This window comes from Ipomoea nil, unplaced genomic scaffold, assembly GCF_001879475.1.
Source record: "Ipomoea nil cultivar Tokyo-kokei standard unplaced genomic scaffold, Asagao_1.1 scaffold1407, whole genome shotgun sequence".
In the NCBI taxonomy this organism is placed as follows: domain Eukaryota; kingdom Viridiplantae; phylum Streptophyta; class Magnoliopsida; order Solanales; family Convolvulaceae; genus Ipomoea; species Ipomoea nil.
In genome coordinates this window covers 3299216-3322694 of record NW_017617835.1, presented here as the reverse complement: position 1 = coordinate 3322694, position 23479 = coordinate 3299216, and the positions used below count along the sequence as shown (strand labels likewise).

The 23479-nt window shown below is 34.8% G+C and overlaps 4 protein-coding genes across 5 annotated transcripts; all 4 read left to right on the top strand.

The window, feature by feature from the left end:
• Positions 1 to 7222: 7222 nt before the first annotated feature.
• Positions 7223 to 9719, top strand: LOC109186840 (trinucleotide repeat-containing gene 18 protein-like). Its single transcript, XM_019337005.1, has 2 exons — positions 7223 to 7703; positions 9020 to 9719. The coding sequence occupies exons 1-2, from the start codon at positions 7405 to 7407 to the stop codon at positions 9489 to 9491; spliced, it is 771 nt and encodes a 256-aa protein (XP_019192550.1). The 5' UTR covers positions 7223 to 7404; the 3' UTR covers positions 9492 to 9719.
• A 3166-nt stretch (positions 9720 to 12885) lies between these two features.
• Positions 12886 to 14859, top strand: LOC109186792. Of its 2 annotated transcripts, XM_019336935.1 has the most exons (6): positions 12886 to 12975; positions 13083 to 13258; positions 13780 to 13932; positions 14020 to 14195; positions 14359 to 14463; positions 14577 to 14859. In XM_019336935.1, exons 2-5 carry the CDS (start codon positions 13124 to 13126, stop codon positions 14447 to 14449), a joined length of 555 nt encoding a protein of 184 aa, XP_019192480.1. In that variant the 5' UTR covers positions 12886 to 12975; positions 13083 to 13123; the 3' UTR covers positions 14450 to 14463; positions 14577 to 14859. The 2 variants fall into 2 exon arrangements, with proteins under 2 accessions (XP_019192480.1, XP_019192481.1); XM_019336936.1 differs by lacking the exon at positions 12886 to 12975 and having other exon boundaries at positions 12994 to 13258.
• A 636-nt stretch (positions 14860 to 15495) lies between these two features.
• On the top strand, positions 15496 to 16098 carry LOC109186243. Its single transcript, XM_019336170.1, has one exon. It carries the CDS (start codon positions 15496 to 15498, stop codon positions 16096 to 16098), a length of 603 nt encoding a protein of 200 aa, XP_019191715.1.
• Positions 16099 to 16542: 444 nt separating this feature from the next.
• LOC109186790 (omega-amidase, chloroplastic-like) lies at positions 16543 to 21867 on the top strand. The gene is made up of 10 exons (XM_019336933.1): positions 16543 to 16849; positions 17735 to 17851; positions 18150 to 18374; positions 18922 to 19015; positions 19296 to 19370; positions 19999 to 20077; positions 20814 to 20829; positions 20922 to 21002; positions 21184 to 21266; positions 21578 to 21867. The coding sequence occupies exons 1-10, from the start codon at positions 16598 to 16600 to the stop codon at positions 21663 to 21665; spliced, it is 1110 nt and encodes a 369-aa protein (XP_019192478.1). The 5' UTR covers positions 16543 to 16597; the 3' UTR covers positions 21666 to 21867.
• Positions 21868 to 23479: the final 1612 nt, after the last annotated feature.

The following is a 23479-nucleotide window of genomic DNA, read 5'->3' as shown; positions in this document are numbered from 1 at the left end:
ATCAAAGTTGAACTATAAGTTAGCTTTTAAATCCTTCAAAAAAATAAAAAAAAGTTAGCTTTTAAATCCCATGTATTCGCCCCAATTATAGGCTTTGTTCAATTATGTAGCCCAACTTTTTTTTTTTCTTTTTGTAATGAATACCATACACGATAAATGAATGGAAAATGACTCTTTTTTTTTTTTTTTTTCTGAATTATATGCTTATAGCATTTTTCTCTCATAAGTTATTCATGTACCTACATTTGTTTCTTAATTATCTTTTTCCTTTTTATGTTAGATGAATATTTTTACTCTTAAAAATAAGTATTTTATCTATTTTTTCAATAAATTATTGTTTATATGTATGAATGACCACGGTTCGATTCGAACCTAATCGGACGATATAGCAATCGAATCAAAACAGTAGGGACGGTTCTGGTTACGATTCAAATCCGAAAAACAAATAAATATTGGATTTAGACTATTTTAAAAATAAGAAATAAAATTTACATAAATAAATAAATAAATTTCAGTTTGAACCGCCAGTTCAGAATTTATTTTATTTATTTTTGTAAATTCGATTTTGTATTTTTAAAATCGTTTAAATTCGACAATTATTTTATTTTATTTTATTTTTTTCTGGTTCTGAATCGTAACAGAACCGTCCATACTGTTCTGATTCGGTTGTTACTGTGTCCGGTTAGGTTCGAACCAAACTGTAGTCATCTATGCATACAAGCAATAATTTGTTAGAAAAGAAAAATAAATGAAATACTTATTTGTAATGGTAAAAATGTCCATCTAATATAAAAAGGAAGAAAATTACCACTTTTAACATAATTAAGTGGACAAATGTAAATAAATGAATAACTCAATAAGAAAAATATTATAAGTATATAATTTAAGGAGAAAAAGTGACATTTTCCTTATAGAGTATGAAATAAGAGTTGATACCCGTCTGGGCAGCTCAACTGATTATAGAGGTGAAATTTTGGACTAATGACTAGGGATCGAGTTGGGGGTTTCTTGTGCACATTGAGCAAAAATTTACCATAATTAACATGGAAAATACTTGGTGTACTCCCATTTTGTACTCCCAACTTGTACTCCCTCTCATATGTTCTTGATGTAGACATTTTTCTGTAGACTTACATGTTGAAAATAACCAATCCTGATTTGCCACCTCAGGGAGTACAAATGAGGGAGTACAATTTGGAAGTCTATGTACTAGAACTCAATTAACATCCTTCAAAATGCTCTGTCGGGTTGGGTTCAACATTTTGAAAGAATTAAATAAGAGTTGATATAGTATACTCTTACAGGGTGTTTGGTTGGAGGGAGGGAATTATGTGGGAAAAGAATTGTAATTCCATGGGAGTTGAATTACTGGAAATAAAGTGGGAATTTAAATTCCAGTGTTTGGTTCATAGGAATAGAATTACTGGGAATTTCAATTCCAATGTTTGGTATACATGGGAATTGAAAGGGAATAAGTAGTATAAAGTCAAAAATATCCATTATTGTTGTTAGACATTAATTTTAGGTTAAAAAATGAAGGAGTAATTTTGACTCATCACTATCCTTTTTTCCCAGAAATTAAAATCCCAAGGGGGACATGGGATTTTAATTCCATGAAAATATGGGAATTGCAATTCCCTCCAATCAAACTACAGAATTTAATGGCCTTTAGAATTAGGTAGAAATTAAGTGGGAAGGGAATTTAAAATCCCTCCAACCAAATGCCATGTTAATAGAATTAGCATAGGTGACAATAATTTTATTTGTTGGAAATCTCTATACCATTTCTCCTGTTTCTATTGAAAACGATGACCGGATAAGTATGTATCAATGACTCACCATAGGAGACAAAAAGATATGAAACTACGAGTCACCGGTCACCCAGTATCCATTGAAATCTTTCCGCAGTACAGTGGGGGCCAGAAACAAGGTAGGGGTGGACCCACCAATCAGCCTAAGTCGACCGCGGGCCCCAGTAATCGACCACGCGTCCTACACAAATTAACACGTCACACAACAGGTGGCCATTTTTGGTTCGACATTCATTTATTCCGGAGAATATTCCCCCATCGTTTGTATCCACAGTGCCATACCAACCAGGCAACCATATAAGTAGTCTAAGTAGATAAGATAACGAAAGGGAAATGGAAATGGAAATATATATATATTATGAAAGCTTTTGTCAATTTAGGAAAATAATAGGTAGTTCAATAATGGAGTGCTTGGTATGATGAACAATGAGGAAGTGTTTGGTTTATAAGTTTACATATTAGGAATATTAGGAATGGGAATTAAAATTATTGTTAGTATTTTGTTGATAAATTTTTTAAACTATAATTATAAGTTTTGATTATTCTTTCAATTAAAAATTTCATTTTCTAATTTAAAAAGGTATCTGGTTACACTTGTATGAAACCGTTTCACGGGTCCTTATTCGTGAGACGAGTCAGGTTTGGTCGAATCAACATGCAAATGTCATACTTATATGTTCAAATATAAAATCAATCAAGAATAATTTTTTTATTACTTATAAGGGTAAATGTAATACTTTTACCGTTCGATTTAAAAGTATTACATTTTTCCTTTATAAGTAACAAAAATTTAATTCTAATTAGTATTACATGTGAGCACATAAGTATGACATTTGTGCATATAAGTATTATATTTTCATTTTGATCCGACCCGTCGCACAGTGAGACGGTCTCACACAAGTTTTTGTTAAAGGTATAATTTCATCTTATGGTAATATGATTTTTAAGTTTGGATTAATACTTTTAGATTTTTGTTTTGATTTTTTTTTGTTCATATTGGTGCTTTGGATGTCATGATCAATTGTCTTGATTTTTTATTTGTGTATTTTTAAAATCTTTATTCAATTCCCATTATATGGTCATACATAACCAAACATCGTAATCAATCTAATTCTACCATACTACCAAACATGCACAATACTTTTACCAAAACCCATATTATTACCAAGTATTTGATTATTTTTTCGATTTTGATTCCCATGTGCGAACCAAACACATCCTTAATTCTTTAGAATTGAAATTTTTGAAATTTGAGGTAAAACATCTTATGTTGTATGGTTTTTGGTAGAATGTTTTTAAATGGGAGTTAAATTTCTTAAATTTATGAAAAATATATTCAGTGTATCTCTTTGGTATTTCAATTCAAACCCATTGAGAAAAAAATGTTCAACATTGAGACACAAAAATAAAATATTTTAAAAAATTGTATAAGAAACATATTCTTCAGTCTTCACTAATTGTTGACGTTATTTGATATCTGGTCAATTATAAAGACTGATATATTGGGCTTGTTTGGTTATCAGCGGTTAGCGATTAGCGGTAGCAGATTGTGTTAGCGGTTATCAGATAGCGAATTGTATTAGCGGATTTGACCAGCAGATTATATTAGCGGTTTATAAAAAAATATTTGGTAGAATTAGCTGTTTAGATTAGCAGTTAACATGTAAAATGACCATAAAGGTATACATTATAATTTATAATTTATAATAATAATAATAATTTTTTAAAAAAAAAGAAAAAAAAAAGAAGGGAGCAGCGCAAGCTGCTCCCCTATTGTATTCCCACTTTTCCCACCGTCCCACATCGGTGGGAAAAGTGGGAATGGAGCCTTGAGGCTCCTATTTAAGGAGCCTCAAGGCTCCACAAATTCGTTGCCCATCTGGGATGGGCAACGTTGAGGAGCCGTTTTGGCTCTCCAAATTGAGGAGCAATGTCGGCTCCTCAAAATTAGTTTTAAGTTTTTTTTTTTTTTTAAATTAAATATAAACAGGGGCGTTTGGGAAAAAAAACGCCAACTGCAAACGCTGCATTTTGCAGCGTTTGTAAAAGCAGCGGTTTGGAGCAAACCGCTGCTAACCAAACGGTTTTTTTTTGCGGTCATGTCAAATCGTCAAAAATGACGGATCCGTCAATAACCAAACATGGCCATTATTAATTTTAATTTTTGAAATAGAGCCTACAAATCAAATTATTCTCATTGAACGAAACTAATCAAATTATTTTAAATTATAAATTATAAATAATACAAATTTTACATTTAGAAAAGCTCTACCAAATTACAAGTCGACTATACACTTGTAAAAATCTCAAAGTATTAGCGTTATATTCTTCCCAAACTATGAAATTGTAGTCCCACTTGTCAAAGTACCTTGTGCTCAGATGATATGTAGTGACTCTTACATATTGGAGGTCATGAGATCGAGCCTTAGTGGAGGCGTTGCTGACTCTTTGTGCTTCAATAAGTTTTGAGATAATATGTTTGAACAGATACTACAATGTAATATAGTCAGTAGCATTAAAAAAAATGATATTCCCACTTTATTATTCATTATCAAATAAAATCGAAATTGATATCATAATTAATTTTACATTAATTATTTAGAGCATGACTTGGGATAAATTACACATTTATAAGTATGTTTGAACAGATACTACAATGTAATAAAGTCAGTAGCATTAAAAAAAAAATATAGTCCCACTTTATTATTCATTATCAAATAAAATCAAAATTGATATCATATATAATTTACATGAATTATTTAGAGCATGACTTGGGATAAATTACACATTTATAGAGTATTCAAACTTGACTCCACCATCTTTTTATTTTTATTTTTGTTCATATAATATGGGTAAAAAAATGACACAATTTTAGCCAAAACATTATGTTATAATAATGTTTTTAAATTAAATAATTATAGCATATCATATCAATATATATTTGTCTTGAGCCAATGACCTTGCGGTCTAGTATCAACTGACTCCCTCAAATAAGAGGTCATGCATTTGAGTCTTAACGGTGCGGTATTGACTATTTGTGCTTCAATAGGTTGATAATGTAGATTAGATATGAACAAATCCCGAAACCCATTAAGAAATTTTTAAGGATTTTTGCAAGTGGTTTTTTTTTTTTTTTTTTTTTTTTTTTTTTTTTTTTTTTTTTTTTTGAGAATACACCGCCCTGGCGGTGACCATCTAATTCTTCTAAACCTGACTCCATGTGCTTGGCACCTCTAGTATATCTGTCGTTTGAGAATGACACAACTGCCGTGTTATTACAATGAATCTTCAATGGTTTGACTATATTACCGACAATACTCAAACCATAAAATTTTAAGTATTGATTGCGTGAGGCGCACAACAAGCGCCCAGCTGGGAGCGTGCACTTCACGTGTCTGCCCATTAATCCATTTTCTTTATATTTAATAAAACTATTAGGTAATTTTGGATGGTTTTTGCAGGTGGATTTGCACATGTGGAATAAAGAGGAAATGAAGAGAGAAAATTTTGAGTCCTTATCTAAGAGCATCTCCAACCCAATTCACACCAAAACATCAAATTTCTCCACCAAATGCCACATCAAAATGAATATTCTCAGCATATTCTCGCACCAAATTTTATTCATCTCCAACTCATTTACACCAAAGCACCAAATTTCTACACTAAAATAATTTGATTTCTCAATTATTAGTTCGAATTCAATTAGTTTAATATAATTTAGTTCGAACTGAAGTAGTTTAATATAAAATATAACTTGTGATGTAAATAATAATTTTTAGGAATAAGGGTCAAATAGGCCACTGAACTGTACACCAAGTTGCAATTTGGCCATCGAACTCAAAAAACAACAATTGGGTCCCTGAACTACACAAATTCATGCAATTAGGTCTAAAATGACCTGTTTACCTAATACTTTTCTGACGTAGAGATTGAGAATTTTAAAAATAATTTTAAACAAAAAATTAATAATAAAAAAAAAGAACGGCCTTCGTCTCCGGGCGTCCTTCGTCTCCATGGCAGGAGACGAAGATCGTCTCCACGGCCGAAGACGAAGGTCTTCGTCTCCTGCCATGGAGACGAAGGATGGCCGGAGACGATTTCGTCTCCGGCCGTTCTTTTTTTTTTTTTTTTTTAATAATTAATTTGTTGTTTAAAATTATTTTTAAAATTCTCAACCTACATAGCAGGTAAACAGGTCATTTTAGACCTAATTGCATAAATTTGTGTAGTTCAGGGACCTAATTGCATCTTTTTTGAATTCGATGGCCTAATTGTAGTTTGGTGTGCAGTTCAATGGCCTATTTGACCCTTATTCCTAATTTTTATTAACATTAACCATAATTATTTCAAAAAATCAAATTTAACAATATTTTTGAAAATTTAGTTTATTCCAAAATAATAATATAGCATAAAACATCTAGTACATTTAATTGTTGGAATTACTATATGTTTGATGTATTTGAAATTTTAATTAATATATATTCAATACTAGTCTTGTTTCGACCGTCTCAATGAGATATTTAAAATGGTATAATTTATATTTAATAATACAAACTTTAAATATAAGTATTTAACAAAATAAAAAATTACACATGAACAAATAAAGAATACATTTGAAATTATAAAAAGAAACAAGGGCAAAATGGTTTATTACTTTCATATTCTACATTTGCCGTGGATGAATAGTGTCACGCCATATATGACGCGGCACTGTTCATTAACGCCAAAACAATTGGCGTTATGTCGTTTTGCAGGCATACATTGGAGCAGCTAATTTTGCAGGGATGGTGGTTTGGCGTTGGAAAATGCAAATTTGACGTTACGTTGAAGCTGCTCTAAGAACATGATTTTTGTTTCCTAGTGTGACCCACCCAAAAAAAAAAAAAAGAAAAGGTTTGCCCGAATTGCGTGAGGCACACAACAAGCGCCCAACTGAACGCGTGCTCTTCACATGCAATATGTTTTTTTTTTTTTTTTTTTCAAATTTCTCTTTTTAGATTTTGTTTTGTTGTTTTTTCTTTTTTTCCTTTTTTTCTTTTCCATCGTATTTTCTCTTTTGTACTTAGATCTTAAAATCTTGTGCAAAAACTAGTGTTATTAAAATACAAAATACATTCTTTTTTCATATAGTCAAAAGTCAAATGGGAAACAATGAAAAAATTCTTTAATTTGGACATAGTCATATGTAACATTGCAAAATGGAAGCAATGCACTATCAACGGGCGGCTGAAAGGAAAAATCAAACACTTTCTCTGTTACACGCTTCAATCATCTTCACTTACAACAACCACAAATCAACCAATCAAAATCTAAATGAACGGTGAACATCATAAGTTTCCATGGTCTGCAATGTATTATAAAACTACCGGACATTCTAGATAAGAAATTAAAGAAAAGATAATATTGTTTAATTATCCAAATTGCAATATCTTGTCGACTCTGTCTGGATAAAGATAAGGCTTTCATCTTACTCTGTTTATTGACTTTATTCCCTTTCTCATCTCTCTCACTAAATTGCTCTCTCTCTCTCTCTATATCTATCTATCAATCTGTGTGTATGTATCTCTGATTACTTCTCCAATACACTGAAGCTATGTCGATTGCATTAGAGAGGAACAATTCTGGTGGTCATCAGATTGAACGGTTGCGCGGGATGGCGTGTATGGCGGCGATCTACAATTCGGCTGAGTTCTCCATCGGAGACCGGAGAAGTGCAGCCGAGGTGGAGGAGGACGAAGATCGGAGCTCGTCGTCTTCGTCGATCGGGAGGAATAGCGATGATTCCCCGGCGGGACAGTCTTCGTCGGACAGCGAAGGCGAGGAAGTGCAGAGCTCATCCAAAGATGGCGCTCTGGGTAATTTGGAGGATCTAGAGGAGGTTTTACCGATAAAGTATGTGATCTTGATTCAATTCTTAAAACTGTTTGCACCAATTTATAATTTATATATATACTTTTTATATTACTGCTGCTTTGGGGTTAAATTTTACGTTTATTGATATGAAACTGCTGTCCGTACGAATTAAATTTCTCTTTGTATTTTTTTTTTTTTTTTGGTTTTGCTGTTAACTTGAGGTTTTTCTTTGATTTCTTGTATAAATTTTTAGTTTATCCAATGGATTACTCGTGTTTGTTGAATTCCTTGTGTAGAAAATTGATTGTTGATAACTATGTTATGATTTGATATGGATCAAGAAATGAACACATAGGTATGTATGATTCTTTAGATGTGAACATTTATTTTTTGTTTCCATTTCTCTTGTTATTAAGGAACAGATGTTAGTAAAATGATGTGTTATGACTATGTTGAGTGTCAAGGTTGTCAGGATTGAAATTTTTGGTTTACCAGTCCAGAATCTGAATTGTGTCATGCTTATTTGCTATGAGCTCTCCGAGGAATTATTATTATTATTATTATTATTATTTTTTGGATAGTAAGAAACCAACCTACCAGTCTTGAAAGATTAGATGTGAGTGAGGAGCTTAGAAAAGTTTCAACACTCAACATGTGATCAGCGTGGGCTGGTATCTGCAACATATTATCTGCTACTTGGATCCAATAATGAAGTTTTAACTATACTGGAAACAGGAATAGGAGTACATATGAAACATGGGTTTCATTTCATTTGTTCGCTTATAAAATGTCATATAAGCTCAAAGATTCTTGTAAATGGAAGGTCCATGGAAACATTCTCTAGAGTTTGTATAGTCGTTTTTGGTATATGGTCTTGTGGGTTATATAAACAAAACACATTTGTTATTGTAGAGGGTTTTTGGACCATATTGGTAAAGAAAACACTGATAGGAGTGATTCTATGAAATGTTGTGGTCTTTTGTGTTTTTGGAAGATGCCATTCATTTCTTAGCTTTGATCTTCTGAAAAAAAATTAATCATTGGCCATTGATCTGTACCCTTCACATAATCACATGTAGTCGGATGTCGTGTCTATGGAGGCATGGAGTATAAGTGTCTACATCTATATTTCAAGAAACAATGAATATTGCAATTTGTATGTTTCAATTGATTTCTCAGTTTACTTCATTTTCTGGTATCAGTCTTGCCTCGTTTGATATGTATCTATCACATGTAGTTGAATTCGCTTTTAGAATTTATATTTACATTTTTAAGAAACATCTAACATTGCAATATATTGGTTTCTCACATTCTTTGTTTACTTCATTTTCTAACATCTTTCCCATTGCTTTCAGGAGAGGCATATCAAATTTCTATGCTGGCAAATCCAAATCATTTACGAGTCTATCAGATGCAACTTCTTGTTCCTCCTTGAAAGACATTGTCAAGCCCGAGAACCCGTACACAAGGAAACGCAAGAACGAACTTGCTCGCAACAATTTCTTCGACAGGAATCATAATTTTATCAATAGAAGCAACAGTGGCAGTATGTACAAGAGACCTACCAACGCTAGAAGCTCGTTGGCTCTTGCCGCAACCACGTGCTGCTCCGAGAACCACCATAGCACCGAGTCTTTCAACTCTACTCCATCATCACCACCTTGTTTCAACCTTCCGCCTCTTCCTCCTCACCCACGAAGATCTAGTAACGAGCCATCCTTGCCACATCCCGAACAGAAGTTCCCTTCGTGGCGGTCTTTCTCCCTGTCTGATCTTCAAGGCGCTGCTACTGCTGCAACTCCCGGCATTGCTGGTATAAAGAACTAGAGGATATATTAACTGCGGTTTGATTTTCTTAGTCGCCCTGTGAAATTAAGTGCACTAGATGTTCGTGGAGGTGGGAATATTTTGTTTGCAGTTGCTTTCTATGGTTTATGCTCGAGGCATACCGTGTGGGCACATAATGTAATTTCCATCTATATACTGTTTTAACCTATGTGTTTTCCCTTCTGACCATTGTATATCTGAATGCATTAGAGATTCTAGTTCTGCCTCTACTGAAATTTCAACCTCAAGGGCTCCAAATTATCTTTGCCGTGATAGTTAAAAATGTTCACGTTTATACCTGTACGAGTATATATATGGTTCTCGCGGAATTAGTTCTTAGTAGTAGATTACATGATTTAAAGTCACTTAGTAGTAGATTACATTATTTAAAGCCAGTATTTTAGCGGTAGATTGGAATTGTAATTTGATTTTCACTAATATCTTGGAGTTTGGGCTCTCGGAAACTTTAAGTTGGGCGGAAGTGTAGGCAAATTATGCCCTGGACCCGTGTCCACAGGCCCAAAACGACGTCGTTTTTCAAACGCGTCATTTAGTTATAAAAAAAAAAAAAAATTACGCGTGTTTTGTCATTAACGGCGTTATTTTTTTTGGATTATGAATGTACAGTTATGCTGTTATGAACAATGTTGAAAAAATCGCTAGGCGCCCTCTAGGCGCTTGGGGACCGCCTAGGGCGCCTAGAACGCCTAGGCGGGCGCCTAGAGCGCCTAGGTGCGATTTTTGCAACAGTGGTTATGAATGTACAGTTATACAATTATGAAATTATGAACACAGAGTTCTAACATTATGAACTTACAATTATGAACATATAGTGATAAAATTATGACCATGGAACTTTAAAATTGTGAATATAGAGCTTCGAAGATTATGAATGTACAGTTATGGAGTTATGAATGTACAGTTATAGAGTTATGAATCTACAGTTATGGAGTTATGAATCTACAGTTATGAGATTATGAATCTACAGTTATGAAATTATGAATGTATAGTTATTGATCGAATTATGAACAAAGAGCTCTGACATTATGAACTTACAATTATGAACATATAGTGATAAAATTATGAACATAGAGCTTCGAAAATTATGAATGTACAGTTATGGAGTTATGAATGTACAGTTGTGGAGTTATGAATGTATAGTTATAGAGTTATGAACGTACAGTTATGGAGTTATGAATTTACAGTTATTAACATATAGTAATAAAATTATGAACATATACTCCTATAACGAAGCGGTCTAAATTTTTTTTTTTTAAAAAAAAAAAAAAAAGAGGAGGAGATAACAGTGCCTAACGGCACTGTTACCCGTGTCCAGCATGCATGCTGGACACAGGTCCAACGCATATCGAAGAGATGGGTTCTTGTGCGCACAATAAGAGTTTATTTTGACAAATTATATTGTGGACCAGGGTCAGTGCCCAGTGAATCCTAGTTCAATACACAAAATTTGATTTTAGAAGTACAGAATTTATGTTCATAATACCCATACACATAAATACGATATAATGAACATGAATTTTGTGCATTATAAACATGAATTATGTGTATTATGTAAAGTGTTTATGTGTTCTCAGTTATATAATACACATAATTTATGTTTATAATGTACATAATTTATGTTCATTATATCGTGTTTATGTGTATATGTATTATGAACATGAATTTTGTATCTTATGAAGTTAAATTTTATGTATTGGACCAGAATCTACACGATTCATTTATGCACCCAGTTTGCACACACGCATTTCGGTTTAAGAAACTTTGGTTTGAAAGTGAAAGGAATTTCGGACAACTAGAGAATGAAGAGAAAGTAATTTAACATAATTTTTATTCATTTATTTATTTATTTATTATTTTTTTTTTTTTTGTAATTTAAGAATTTGTGTAAACTTTACAACATATATAGCTGTTTATCCCCAAGTGACTTTAACCTGGTACCTATTGGCTTCAAGTGATGGTGTTCCCCAACTATGTAACCCCACGCCATTATTAACTATCATAATTTCCTAACAATGTAGTTAGCCGATTTGGATTTTTGGCTTTAATTAATTGGTTTTACCCTTGCCAAGGACATTGTGATCCACCGGCACCAAGTTGCTCGCTTATGTGGGAAATTGTGGATTCGAGTTTCGATTCTTTGTGTTTCAGTAGGTTAAGAAAGTAGTTATAAAATTTTCTAATAGATGTAAAAAATAGTATTCAATAGCATTCAATACAACCAACTAAAAAAGGTTAATCTCCTATTATCGGACTCCATTGAGGTCTTCTTCAGGTTTCTCTCTTCTTTTGAAATCTTACTTTCATATATGCTTTGCTAAATGTAGTTCTTTTACATTGTAGAGTATGCCATGGATTTAGTTCCGACACTTTAGCATTTTCTATTGTTAATATATATAAGCGTGCGTGCAAGTTGGGTGCGTAAATGAATAATTATAATATTATTTATTCATTAATTTATTCTTTGAGTTTATTTTTTTCTATAGTTCTATTTTTATTTTCTTCAAATTGTGTTTAATTATGTAACGTTACACATTGTTGTCATCAATTTGATTGTGATCTATAAAGAGTTAATACTTGATACTTGATTTAGTATTCGATTATTAAGGTTTTACCACTTTGGTCATTGACCTTTCAGACTTGTTCAATTTTCTTTCCAGTTATACAATTGTGAATCAAAATCGGGTATTAACTCGATCTATAAATCTCCTTTGTACTAAAGTAATAGGTGGAAGGACTACTTTTTGTTTATTTTGTTAGCAAGTTCTAATTTTTATTTTGAGGTAGAATCATAATGTTGTGTCACTTGTGGTTTTCAGGTGTAACATTCACTACATAAATTGCCATGGACTCTAAGCCAATTGACATTGCAAAGGAGATAATTCGAATTTTATATAACATTGACATACAACTTTATAAAATTATAGTTTTTAATATTGGATATAACTCCGTGAAACTTGAGATAATTGTCTTTTGAATTTGGTTCAAACAAATTCGTTTCAACAATGTTATTATAACATTTTACCATTGCTAAAAAACTTGATAAGTGGACTCGTTGAAGATACGAAGACATCATAGACACCCAAGAGGCACAAGTGAATGATTTTTTTTTTTTCTTTTTTAAAGAATTTAAGTTCAAAATTCATTTATTTAATATTCTAGTCTTATTTTCTCGTTCATGTACTTTCTCAACGCCTCTACTGAGGCTTAACTCATAATCTTTTAAATAGAAGTCTAACCCGGATACTATTAGACCGCATAAATATTAATTTGGATCATAAGATTTTTTTTTTAAAAAAAGGGTTAAATAATGTACGTTTGACACACTCTAAAAAAGTATATTATTTTTGGATATATCATTTTTGGTTATTTCAAGTCAAACGCCGTTCTCCAAAGAGTATCGCGTTATCCCTGCTGAGTGCAACTGAAACTCGCCGCTGCACTACTATCTCAGTCACATCAAGGCGTGAATTTCTATCTTTCGATTAATTTCTTCAATAAATCTGTATTGTACTCTCGATAATTTGCGTGTATAAACGATTTTAGGTGTAATTCTCTTCCTTCTTATTTCAGGTTTTATTTGTTTTTAATTTTAATTTATTGGGGTTTGGGAAATGGAGAATGGCGGTTCGGGTGGAGAAGAGCCCGCTAATTGGGACGAGCTGTACAACATCAATTTGATGCCCTCAGAATTCTTTCTCAAGTTCAGGAAAGAACTCGAAGGTTTTCGTGTTGGCGTCAATCTGGAGGTATTATTTATGTCATCGATTCTGCTTTTTATTTTTGGGTGGTGTTCTTTATTAAATTGGAAGTTAATTAGCAATTATGGACTGATTAGTGTTCTTAGTTGTGAAGAAACTCAAGAAAGAGTGTGCAGAAACTCAGAATTCATCCTCTTTGGTGAACCATCAGTCCTTAGTTTGTTAATGGCATTTAAGTATTAATCTGATATGCTAGATACAAAGAGTAGTGTAGAATGGACATATATGTGCATAATCAGGAGACCCCCTTTTTTCCATATAGATGTGGCATAAAGAAAACTCATTGAAGTACCTATACCCTGTCACTGATCCTAACATTTGCATTGTGCACTGTGACCTTTGGTCTGGCTCTGATACCAAATTGAAGCATGTGCTTCATCTCAACTAAAAGTTTAAGCTGATAGTTGGATTGCACATTAATGGTTATATGCTCAACAGAGCTAGTTTTTATGAGTCTATGCTTTTGAGTTTATGCTAGTAATTGTAACTTCTGGGTTTATTTAATGTAGTTCTATAATTCTCCAACCAATGAGTACCTGGCAAAACTGGTTTTGAAGCCTTTGTCCCCTGATCGGAGATGGAAATTCATGTACGAGCCTTTGCATCATGAAGTGCGCCTTTTTTCTTCAAAGATCCCTGTAACGAAGTTTTTGAATCTTCAGGTTTTGGTCATTTGTTCCCCTTCCTCTATTGCCACGTACTAGAAGTATGTGCACGAACTTGTATGATCTAAAATCAAACTGATGCAGGTAGGAGTAGGCCATAGCTTTCAGTCGCATGCAACTGGCTGGAAATGGAAGCTTACTACGTGCTTGGGTGGAGATGGTGTATCTAGGATACGGAATAAGACATCACTTGGCTTGTGCCCTGGTGTAGATTTCCGTTTTGGGTGGAGAGCGGATTATGTTCTTCCAGAAATTACTGGGCAAGTTACTTACTTTTTACTTGAATAAATCTAAATCTTTTACGTTATAATATGCCCTATTATTGTAGTATTTATGGGTGACTGAAGCTTCAGGTGGTGCTCTTGCTGAGTTGATGATAGATAAACGATTAATTAGTATTTTTATTTCAATTTGGGTATACAGGGCTTTAGGTACTGAGGAACCGTTGTTCAACATGAATTCTGGACGGTTACAAGCCTCACTTGATAGAGTTGAGGCCATTTTTACCCAGTAAATAATTTAGACTAGGTATGGTTATCTGCTCTTGCTGTCAAAACACTTTCGAGACAAGGCACGGGACAAGAACATCTTAGTTTATTGTCATTTCTTCTTAGCCTTATTTCAATTATTTCTTCTTGAAGCTCTCGATGCAATGAGCGGGATTGTGGAAGATATGGTCTGGTGGTGTTTGAATGGCATCAATGACCACCCATAGCCAGCTGCGTACATCTTAAGTTCTTAACTAGGAATCGATCTCCACGAGTGTTGACCACTGACGAAATTGGGAGTCTCCCCTTCTGCGTCGGGAATTTGATATAATGAAATGGCTTCATACATCAAATATTGCAGACTTACATGGCTACATTGGTAATTCAGTATCCAGATTCATTGTATAACTACTGCTGGGTATCTATTCCCCCCCCCCCTCCCCCCTCCCCTCCCCTCCCCCCCTCCCATCCCCTTTCTACCCCTTCTGGACAAGCCCCTTTTCTTTTTCAAGTGATACCCTACCACAAAGAGGGTTTATTTCCAGATTTAATCTCAAAGTCATGTTCTTGATTCCCTATTCTGCATCAGTGTATTTATACATTTATAATTGAAGTTCATTAGCAGGTTTGTGTTTGTTATTGAATTTGTGCATTTTCGATTTTTATATATAGGCTCCGAGCTCTTTTTCCAAGAATCTCTTTTGCTTCTAGATTTTTTTTAGGTTGGGAAATCACACTAACTGGGCTGTTGAGTCACCGTGATTTATCTCTCCACAATCTTGTCGGGATTGGTGTGGGCTCTGGGGGCAAGGGACTTTGCCTTTTGAGGGTGTGAAATTGATTTATGTTAACATTGGCATAAACGTTTTATTTTGTAGTTTTCATAGTACAATCATTAAAATCCTCAATTATTTGTCAGTTTCTGAAAATCTCTACTCCATGCAAAATCTAGCCGTTGTGTAACACTATCAACGGTCACTTCCACATTCAATTCCTATAAAAACTTCTAACTTTTCTTCCACTTCTTTTCATAACCTTAAACACATCAAAATCCTACATAGTTTTGAGACCAATGGCATCTTCAAAGCTCCGGCAATCATGTTCTTTCCCAATTCTTCTTGTCTCTTTCTTGAATTTCATTCTCTCTGCAGCCTCCATAGCTCCCATGATCCTCTTGAAAATGCCACCAACTTCACTAGGCTATGCATTCCTCATGGTCTCTTCCATTTCCCTCTTCTCTGCACTCATAGGCTTCTACTCTCAATTTTGCTTCACAACCCATGTCACCCTCCTCCTCGGCTCATCCCTCGCCCAGTTCCTCGCATTCTTGACTCTCTTTACGAGGGAGAATCCTAGCCTCGCAATGCTGAAATCCCCGAGGGACCCCCGGGAGGCAAAGGTGTTGGTGAGGCTGGAGTGTGGGTTGATGATGGTGATGTTTGTGATGCAATTAGGAGTGTTGGTGGTGAGCTGTGTCGTGCAATGGTGTTGGGTGAGGAGGAGGGAGGATCAAAGTGCGGAGGCCGCCAAGGAGGCTTGGGCTCAAAAGAAGAGAGAGTGGATGGTTAAGGTTCACGAGAACGAGGGCACAGTGCCTGTTACTACAAAGATCGGTGAAGTGAAAGGTCTGGAGTTGGATGAGAAGATGAAGAGCAAGTGTGGCCAATGTGTTTAATCCGGGTTTTGGAGGCCAAAAACAATATTGTAAATTTTTAGTTAGACTACTATATGAACAAGTTATATAAATGTTTTTATTCTTTATCTAACGAGTTCCATAAAATGATTTTTTTTTTTTTTAATTCATAAGTTTCTTAACTTACACCTGACTACAATCCTAGATAACTATTTAAACATTCTTTGATAGAAATAATTTTTTTTTTTAAAAAAAAGAGTAAATGTAATATTATTCGGTCTATTACAATTTTTTTTAAATGATGAAAGAAATTTTTAGTCATTATTCGCGAGTGTACACAATAAATTCACCCCGATGACCCATAAGTAAATTGTGCTAAAAATATATTCTGCACAAAAATAATATTTTACTCACTAAATTATCTATTTCGGACCCAAGGTATTTAATTATTTATTTTGTCCAAATAAAATGTGGGAAATCAAGTTACCATTATAACCAACATTTCAATCTCTGACCGGCGACGTTTGGAACACTGAATACGATGGCGGCCACCTCATCGCTGTGTCAAACCTTAATCCACAAACGCTCTCTCCGTCACCTCGTACCCAACACTAATTTCCTTCCAAATTTTCTCTCAAATCCCACATTTTCCTTAATTAATCTCAGTAATAACAAGAATTTCGCCAGGCCTTTCTGTACAGCCATCTCTGCCTCAATGGGATCTCCCTCCTTCAAGTCTGAGGAAGCTCGGGTCCCACCCGCTCTTCCCTTGCCTACGCCGCCACTCTACAAGGTAGTTCACTAGCACATTTTCTTATGTGGGTATTACTTGTATGTGCGATTCAACTATGTATGAATTGGAGATTACAGATTAGTGCTATCATGTCTGTTCTGTGGAGCCACAAGAAACATAAGTTTTTGCTGAGGGGAATAAGATGATCCTTTAGTCATGGAAAATGATTAACTAATATTAATATTGCACTTTATTGGTATGGTTATGTTGTCAGTTTTATCATCACCTTATTTGAGAGTTGAGACTCTCTTTTGATTCGGTTTGGGAAGAAACAGGATGCAGCATTGAGAATGGTTTTCTAATTTCTACTAGAAAGACTTATCAAGCCATAAAGATTTAATCTTTAGTTATAAATATATACTCTGTGTACATTTTGTCTTTAGTTGTAATGTTACATATGTAGTGCTTATGTGTATAGGAATGCATTTTTTTTTTTTTTTAGTACGGAGGGAAATACGCAGCCACTATTCGAGGGTGTGCACTAAGTAAATCTCGCCTTGTGAGCCTAGCCGGAAAATAACCACAAGAAGGTAAACCAGCGTAACTGACCAGCTCAAACCAAAAAGTCCAATAGGCCCCTCCATATTCGAACGTGTAACCTTATGATTAGTTGGTTTTTGAGTCAACACTCCAACCAACTTGGCTGGGGTTGCCCCCTATAGGAATGCATTTTATGTTAGTGTTAATTCTGTTTCTAGTTATACTTGTGGGTTTTAGAAAATACTCCATATCTCATAGGTCCTTTATAATTAATCTTCTATTAGCTAGTTTATTCCTTTCCTTTGGTTGGTTGAATCAAAAGGTCTGGTTTGTGGAAAGTTGTGATTGACCATTTGATTTGAGTGGAAATGATATATAATGGTGATTTTGTTTTATTTGTTTCAGTTCAAGATTGCACTTTGTCAGTTGTCTGTGACTACTGACAAGGAGAAAAACATTGCTCGTGCTAAGAAGGCCATTGAGGATGCTGCACAGCAGGGTGTTGAACTGGTTCTCCTTCCTGTAAGTTTAACTAAATCCATCCTTATTTTTTCTTTTGAGTGACAAAAACTTGTATTTTATAAGGTGGTATACTACATCTTTCAGTTTTTTTTTTTTTCTTCCTTTTTTCCTTCTAAATATAAGTTGCACTTGATCAAATTACTACTTATAGTGCTTAAAATTCCCGCATGAAATTAAAGAGTATGTATCGTTATCTGTCTACCAAATGCCAGGGATTTTCATCAGTGACTCTACCCTTCATTTCTGAAACTGCAAAGTTGGCTGCTATACTAACACATATTCCTTTGTGTTAAATCAGGAAATATGGAATAGTCCATATTCCAATGACAGTTTTCCACAATATGCAGAGGACATTGATGCTGGATTTGATGAATCTCCGTCAACTAGGATGTTGTCTGAACTTGCTAAGAGTCTGCAAATAACAATTGTTGGTGGCTCTATACCTGAACGTAGTGGTGATAAATTGTATAACGCATGTTGTGTCTTTGGCACTAATGGAGAGCTTTTGGCCAAGCACAGAAAGGTTTATGCTTTTTTCTTTCTTGTTTCTTTTGGCTTGGGAGACATTGAAATGATCTTCCTTTCTGACTTTGCCAAGAAAACAATGGTATTTTTTGTCCTGATAATGGAGGTGTTTGGTAAATAGCTATTAGCTGATTGGGTTAGTAGGTTTGACTAGTTGATAGTATTAGCTGATTGTAGAAAGATGTATGGTAAATTAGCTGTTAGCTGATAGCTGATTACATACAAAATGACTTTCTCAAAAAGTTCATCGAAAAAGCTGCTTTGAGCTTCTTTTTGAATTTTAGTGTTTTGGTCTTTGGAGCAATAAGCTGTTACAAAAAGCTACGGAGTAATTAATCAAACACTCATATTGGTTGTTTAACCAATCAAACAGTTAATAGTGGTCAAACAAGCCATAATTGGCTGATAGACTAACTATTTTACCAAACAGGGTCAATATTATTTTGCCATCTGATATATATTGTGTTAACTAATTCTCTAGAAATTGAATCATTTTATGATTGAGGTGTTGCTTTACTGTCACTGATAAACTGCCTCTTTTACAGATACATCTTTTTGACATTCATATTCCGGGCCAAATTACCTTTAAAGAATCAAATACTCTTACAGCGGGGGAGAATCCAACCATTGTGGACACAGGTCATCTGTCATCCTTGCCTTATCTTTATCCGTTATCAGGACATAAAACGAAAGGAGAGAATTGTCAAAATACATACTTTGAGACTTTTAGGTTTGGAGCTATGAGTATATAGTGATTTAATAGTCTTCACTTGTCATTGATTAAACCCTCCACAAACTTTTTCCTTTCTTTACCCCAAGCTAATGAATGTAAATTGTTAATTCTTACCCAATTTTGGTACCATATTGTGTTACCTCTCATTCATCCTATGAGAAATTAACTGTTCAGTTTTATACACAGCTGTTGGGCGCATTGGTATAGGTATATGTTATGACATTCGGTTTCAAGAGCTAGCTGCCATCTATGCAGCCAGAGGTATGGATTATTTTGCCCAACTATTAGCAAGTTATTTTACTTCTCTCCATTGCGAACTTTTGAACTATATAAACTTTCTTTTGGGTGATGAGGGAAACCCGCAGCCACTACTCGAGGGTGTGCACGGGTAAATCCTGCCTTGTGACCCTAGTCGGCAAAGGACCAGAAGAAAGTAAACTGGCCTAGGTTTCCCATAGCTGATTGGCTCAAACCAAGAAGGCCAATAGGCTGCTTCCACTAGGAATCGAACTTGTAACCTTGTGGTTACCAAGCCAACAGTTTGACCAACTTAGCTTTCTTTATTCATGTTATTCCATGAACTTCAATAAACATAAGCAAATCGAGGCTCTCCTTGGGATCACCAACAAACTTAATATCAAAATTTGTTTGCAGAATTCTTTTCTTATTATACTTGTCTTATTCCAAAATGGACTATGTTGAGCTTAAAATTCAATTGTGGAGTACAGCATAAGACGGTACTGTATCGTGTAGCTATCATGGAGAAAGCTAACTAGTTTCTTTCCTGAAGGAATGTTTTCACCTAACATAGTTTTCATCCGTAGTATTTCTATTTCATTGAATTTTCAGCATGTAGTTTGTAAATAAATTGTTTCCTATTGGCATGTAGGTGCACATTTGCTATGTTATCCTGGGGCATTTAACATGACTACTGGACCACTGCACTGGGAACTATTGCAACGGGCAAGGTAATGTATAGATTTTTAACCCTTTTTTATTTATTTATTTATTTTTAATATAAATTTTGGCTTCTGATACCATGTTAGGAAAGATTTAGAAGAATTTGTTGTATTACTTCCTTGTCTCAAGGGAGAGACAACATACAAATATATACAGACTTAAAAAGACACAATCCTACAGACACAACTTTTGTGTTTCAACACAGACAATGACTTATGGAAGTTGAGGTCTGGTTTCTGTAATGGTCTAATGATGTAAGAGTCGACACCTGGTGTGCTTGAAAAAGAAAAATCAAAATTGGGGCACACTGCCACTTCACTTCAACTCCATGCGTGTATGCTATCAAATCAAATTTCCTTTGCAATCCCAGCCAAGTTGGTCGGGCCGTTTAACTTGGTAACCACAAGGTTCCAAGTTCGACTCCTAATAGGCAACCTAGGCTGGTTTACCTCCTTGTGGTCCTTTGCTGACTAGGATCAAAAGGCGGGATTTATCCAGTACACACCCCCAGATAGTGGCTGTGGGTTTCCCTCGTCACCCAAAAAAATCAATTTTCCTTTTGATCTGAGGTACCCAATAATTTAACAAACTGCTTTTTCCTTTAGTTACACTATGTCTGAGCAGGTTGTTTGGACATTCATGTGTCTTTAATCTTTCTATTCAACCTTGCGGTTTATAGAATCACACCTGATAGCACAATCGTTTTTTTTTTTTTTTTTTTTTTTTTTTTCATTTGACCTGCAGAGCTGCAGATTGTCAGGTATCTTGGTGGAATCTTCATATGATGAGGCTGAATTACATTTTAGCTATGCTCCTCGTATGACTATTTGATGTTGCTTTCTTTCCTTATAGTTGTATGTAGCAACCTGTTCACCAGCAAGAGATTCCGGTTCTAGTTATGTAGCTTGGGGACATTCCACCCTCGTTGGGCCGGTAAGAAAATTATGGCATTATTATTATTTATTTATTTTTTCTCAATTCTTAGACAACTTTTTGCTCTACTGTAACCAAGTCAACTTGAGAGATGTCACTAGTCACACTTTCCTCAGCCTTTCGTTTTATGTAAATGTCCTCGGCAATGATTACAACTAACGAAATGAATTGAATGTGGCAGTTTGGGGAGGTTCTTGCAACAACCGAGCATGATGAAACTACAGTAATCGGAGAGATTGACTATTCATTGATTGAGCTTAGAAGGTACGTTTGATCAAGAATATGCACTCGTAAACTTTGATCTAATTTGGTTATGCTTTGCGCTGATGATTAAAAACGACGATACCTTTGACTGCTTTCTTGCTCGAGAATATGGGATTATATGGTTTTTAACATCATTCATTATTAGCCCAAAACGAAATTTATCTTCATCATCATCATCTATACTCCAAGAATCGATAAAGTGATAAACAGAAGGACAAAAATTTAGACTTTTTTGGTATCTCTGAAAGCGAATTACCCTCCAGTCGCTATTTCCTTAGATATGCTTATGAAAATTGTAAATGGACATGCAGAACGTACCTTCCATTTCAGAAGCAAAGGCGAGGGGATCTATATAAATTGGTTGATATTCAGAGATTGAATTCTACAGCTGGACATTAAGTTCTGTTTAGGAAAAAACGAGGGACTAGAATGAATGATCTAAGCTTGCTTGCAGTGTAAAGATACACTCTATCCCTACTTGGCCATGGATACCTGCTATTCTGGAACTGCTTAGCTATGGATGTAACGAATAAAGAGAAGCGTGATTAGTGACAACTTGTTCTCTTGATCTATGTCAAGTAGAAATCGAACATTTTTTTGTTCGTGATATTTGCATCGAGAACTAGAATAAGTCCATGATGTTTCTTCTGCTTTACTGTAATGCAGTTTTATCCTCAAGACCAACTAGTTAAACTGGCTTGGGGCAAAAGGGCATTGGCTTGAAATTGTCACTAAAATTGTTTTATGAAGGGTTGGTTTCAATCTTATTTCTATGAAGACATGGGTCTAAGGCTATCTCTAACCCAAAAATCTAAATTTTACGTCAAAAGGAATATATTCTTAGTATATTTTAGTACCAAATTTTATCCATCTCTAACTCATTTGTACCAAATTCTAAAAAGTCCCAGGAACTGAACCGCTTGATCACCCATAGTTTTCATATAGTAAGTCATGACAACGTTGTAAGCATATAAATTTAGTCATAGTTTCCATATAATAAATCATGACAACGTTGTTAACATATAAATTTAGTAATGCTTTTCCTCGTAATTGTATTATATTTGTGAGGTCATCAACTCATCCTCTTGTGGTGAGGATAAGGGTGAGGGTGAGGATGAGAAGAAGAAAACAGATGAAATGGTAATAATCATTTTCAACTGTTAGATTAATTCATAATGATCTTAACCATTAATTGGTATGCATATCTTTCCAACACACATTCTAACAGGAAGATATGATATCTTTTCACAAACTTTAACTGAAGATCGTGTCTTTTACAATTAGATTAAATCACTATAGCTATATCAAAATTTGGGCACTACTCAATTACAAGATTCGATACATAACATATTGCTAGCTGTATCTAAAACAAATGATGTAATGGCTCTTGTCTCCGCATATGAATAGATATGATCTCTACGTACAGAAGACAGGTATGTGTGGAGTCTCATGATAGTGGTGGGTGGTAGATTCCGTACGACATCTGTGCGATCTGATTCCTTAATTTTAAGGTTGTAGGGGTGGGGGTCGGAACATTGGTTGGCCACCCGGCCTGTTTGAAACCAAACATTATCGGCTAATTCCGAAAACAAAGAACACAACAAAAGGAAAGGGAATGTGGTTTGCCCAGTCTGGCAATGACACAACCACATGCACGCGCGGCAAGCCAAGCCAAGCCTTCTTTTCTATGTTAGTACGTTCCCATTACATATTACACATTTACACTAGAGTAGACCGTCCAATAATTCCCCACTCCGCATGTTCATACGCATGCCCAACCTAAAGTCTCCTACTCTCATTTTTTGCTATTTTTTTTTTAAGAAAAGAAAAATAGTTAATTCTAATTGTATTTCTTGACAATTGTGTATTTTCATATTCAGCTGGCTAAGTTTAAGGATGCCACTTGTTCCACCAGGGTCGAAGAGCATCCATAACAGTGGGGATATTATGTGGGTTTTGTGGAGTTTTTGTAAGTGTAATTAGGAAAGAGAATATGAGAGGTGAGAAAAAAAATAAAACAAAACTGATTTAAAAAAAAGGTTACTGTTCTGCGCGCCCGATGGGCATACTTGTGACACGCACGAGCTGCCCACGCGACTGGCCTCATTTCTCAATGGGACCCACTTTTCTGCCATAATCTCCTCTCTTGCAGAGGAACCTCAACCCTCTCTCTTCGCCAACATGGCCATTTTTTCTTAGAAAATATGCAATAT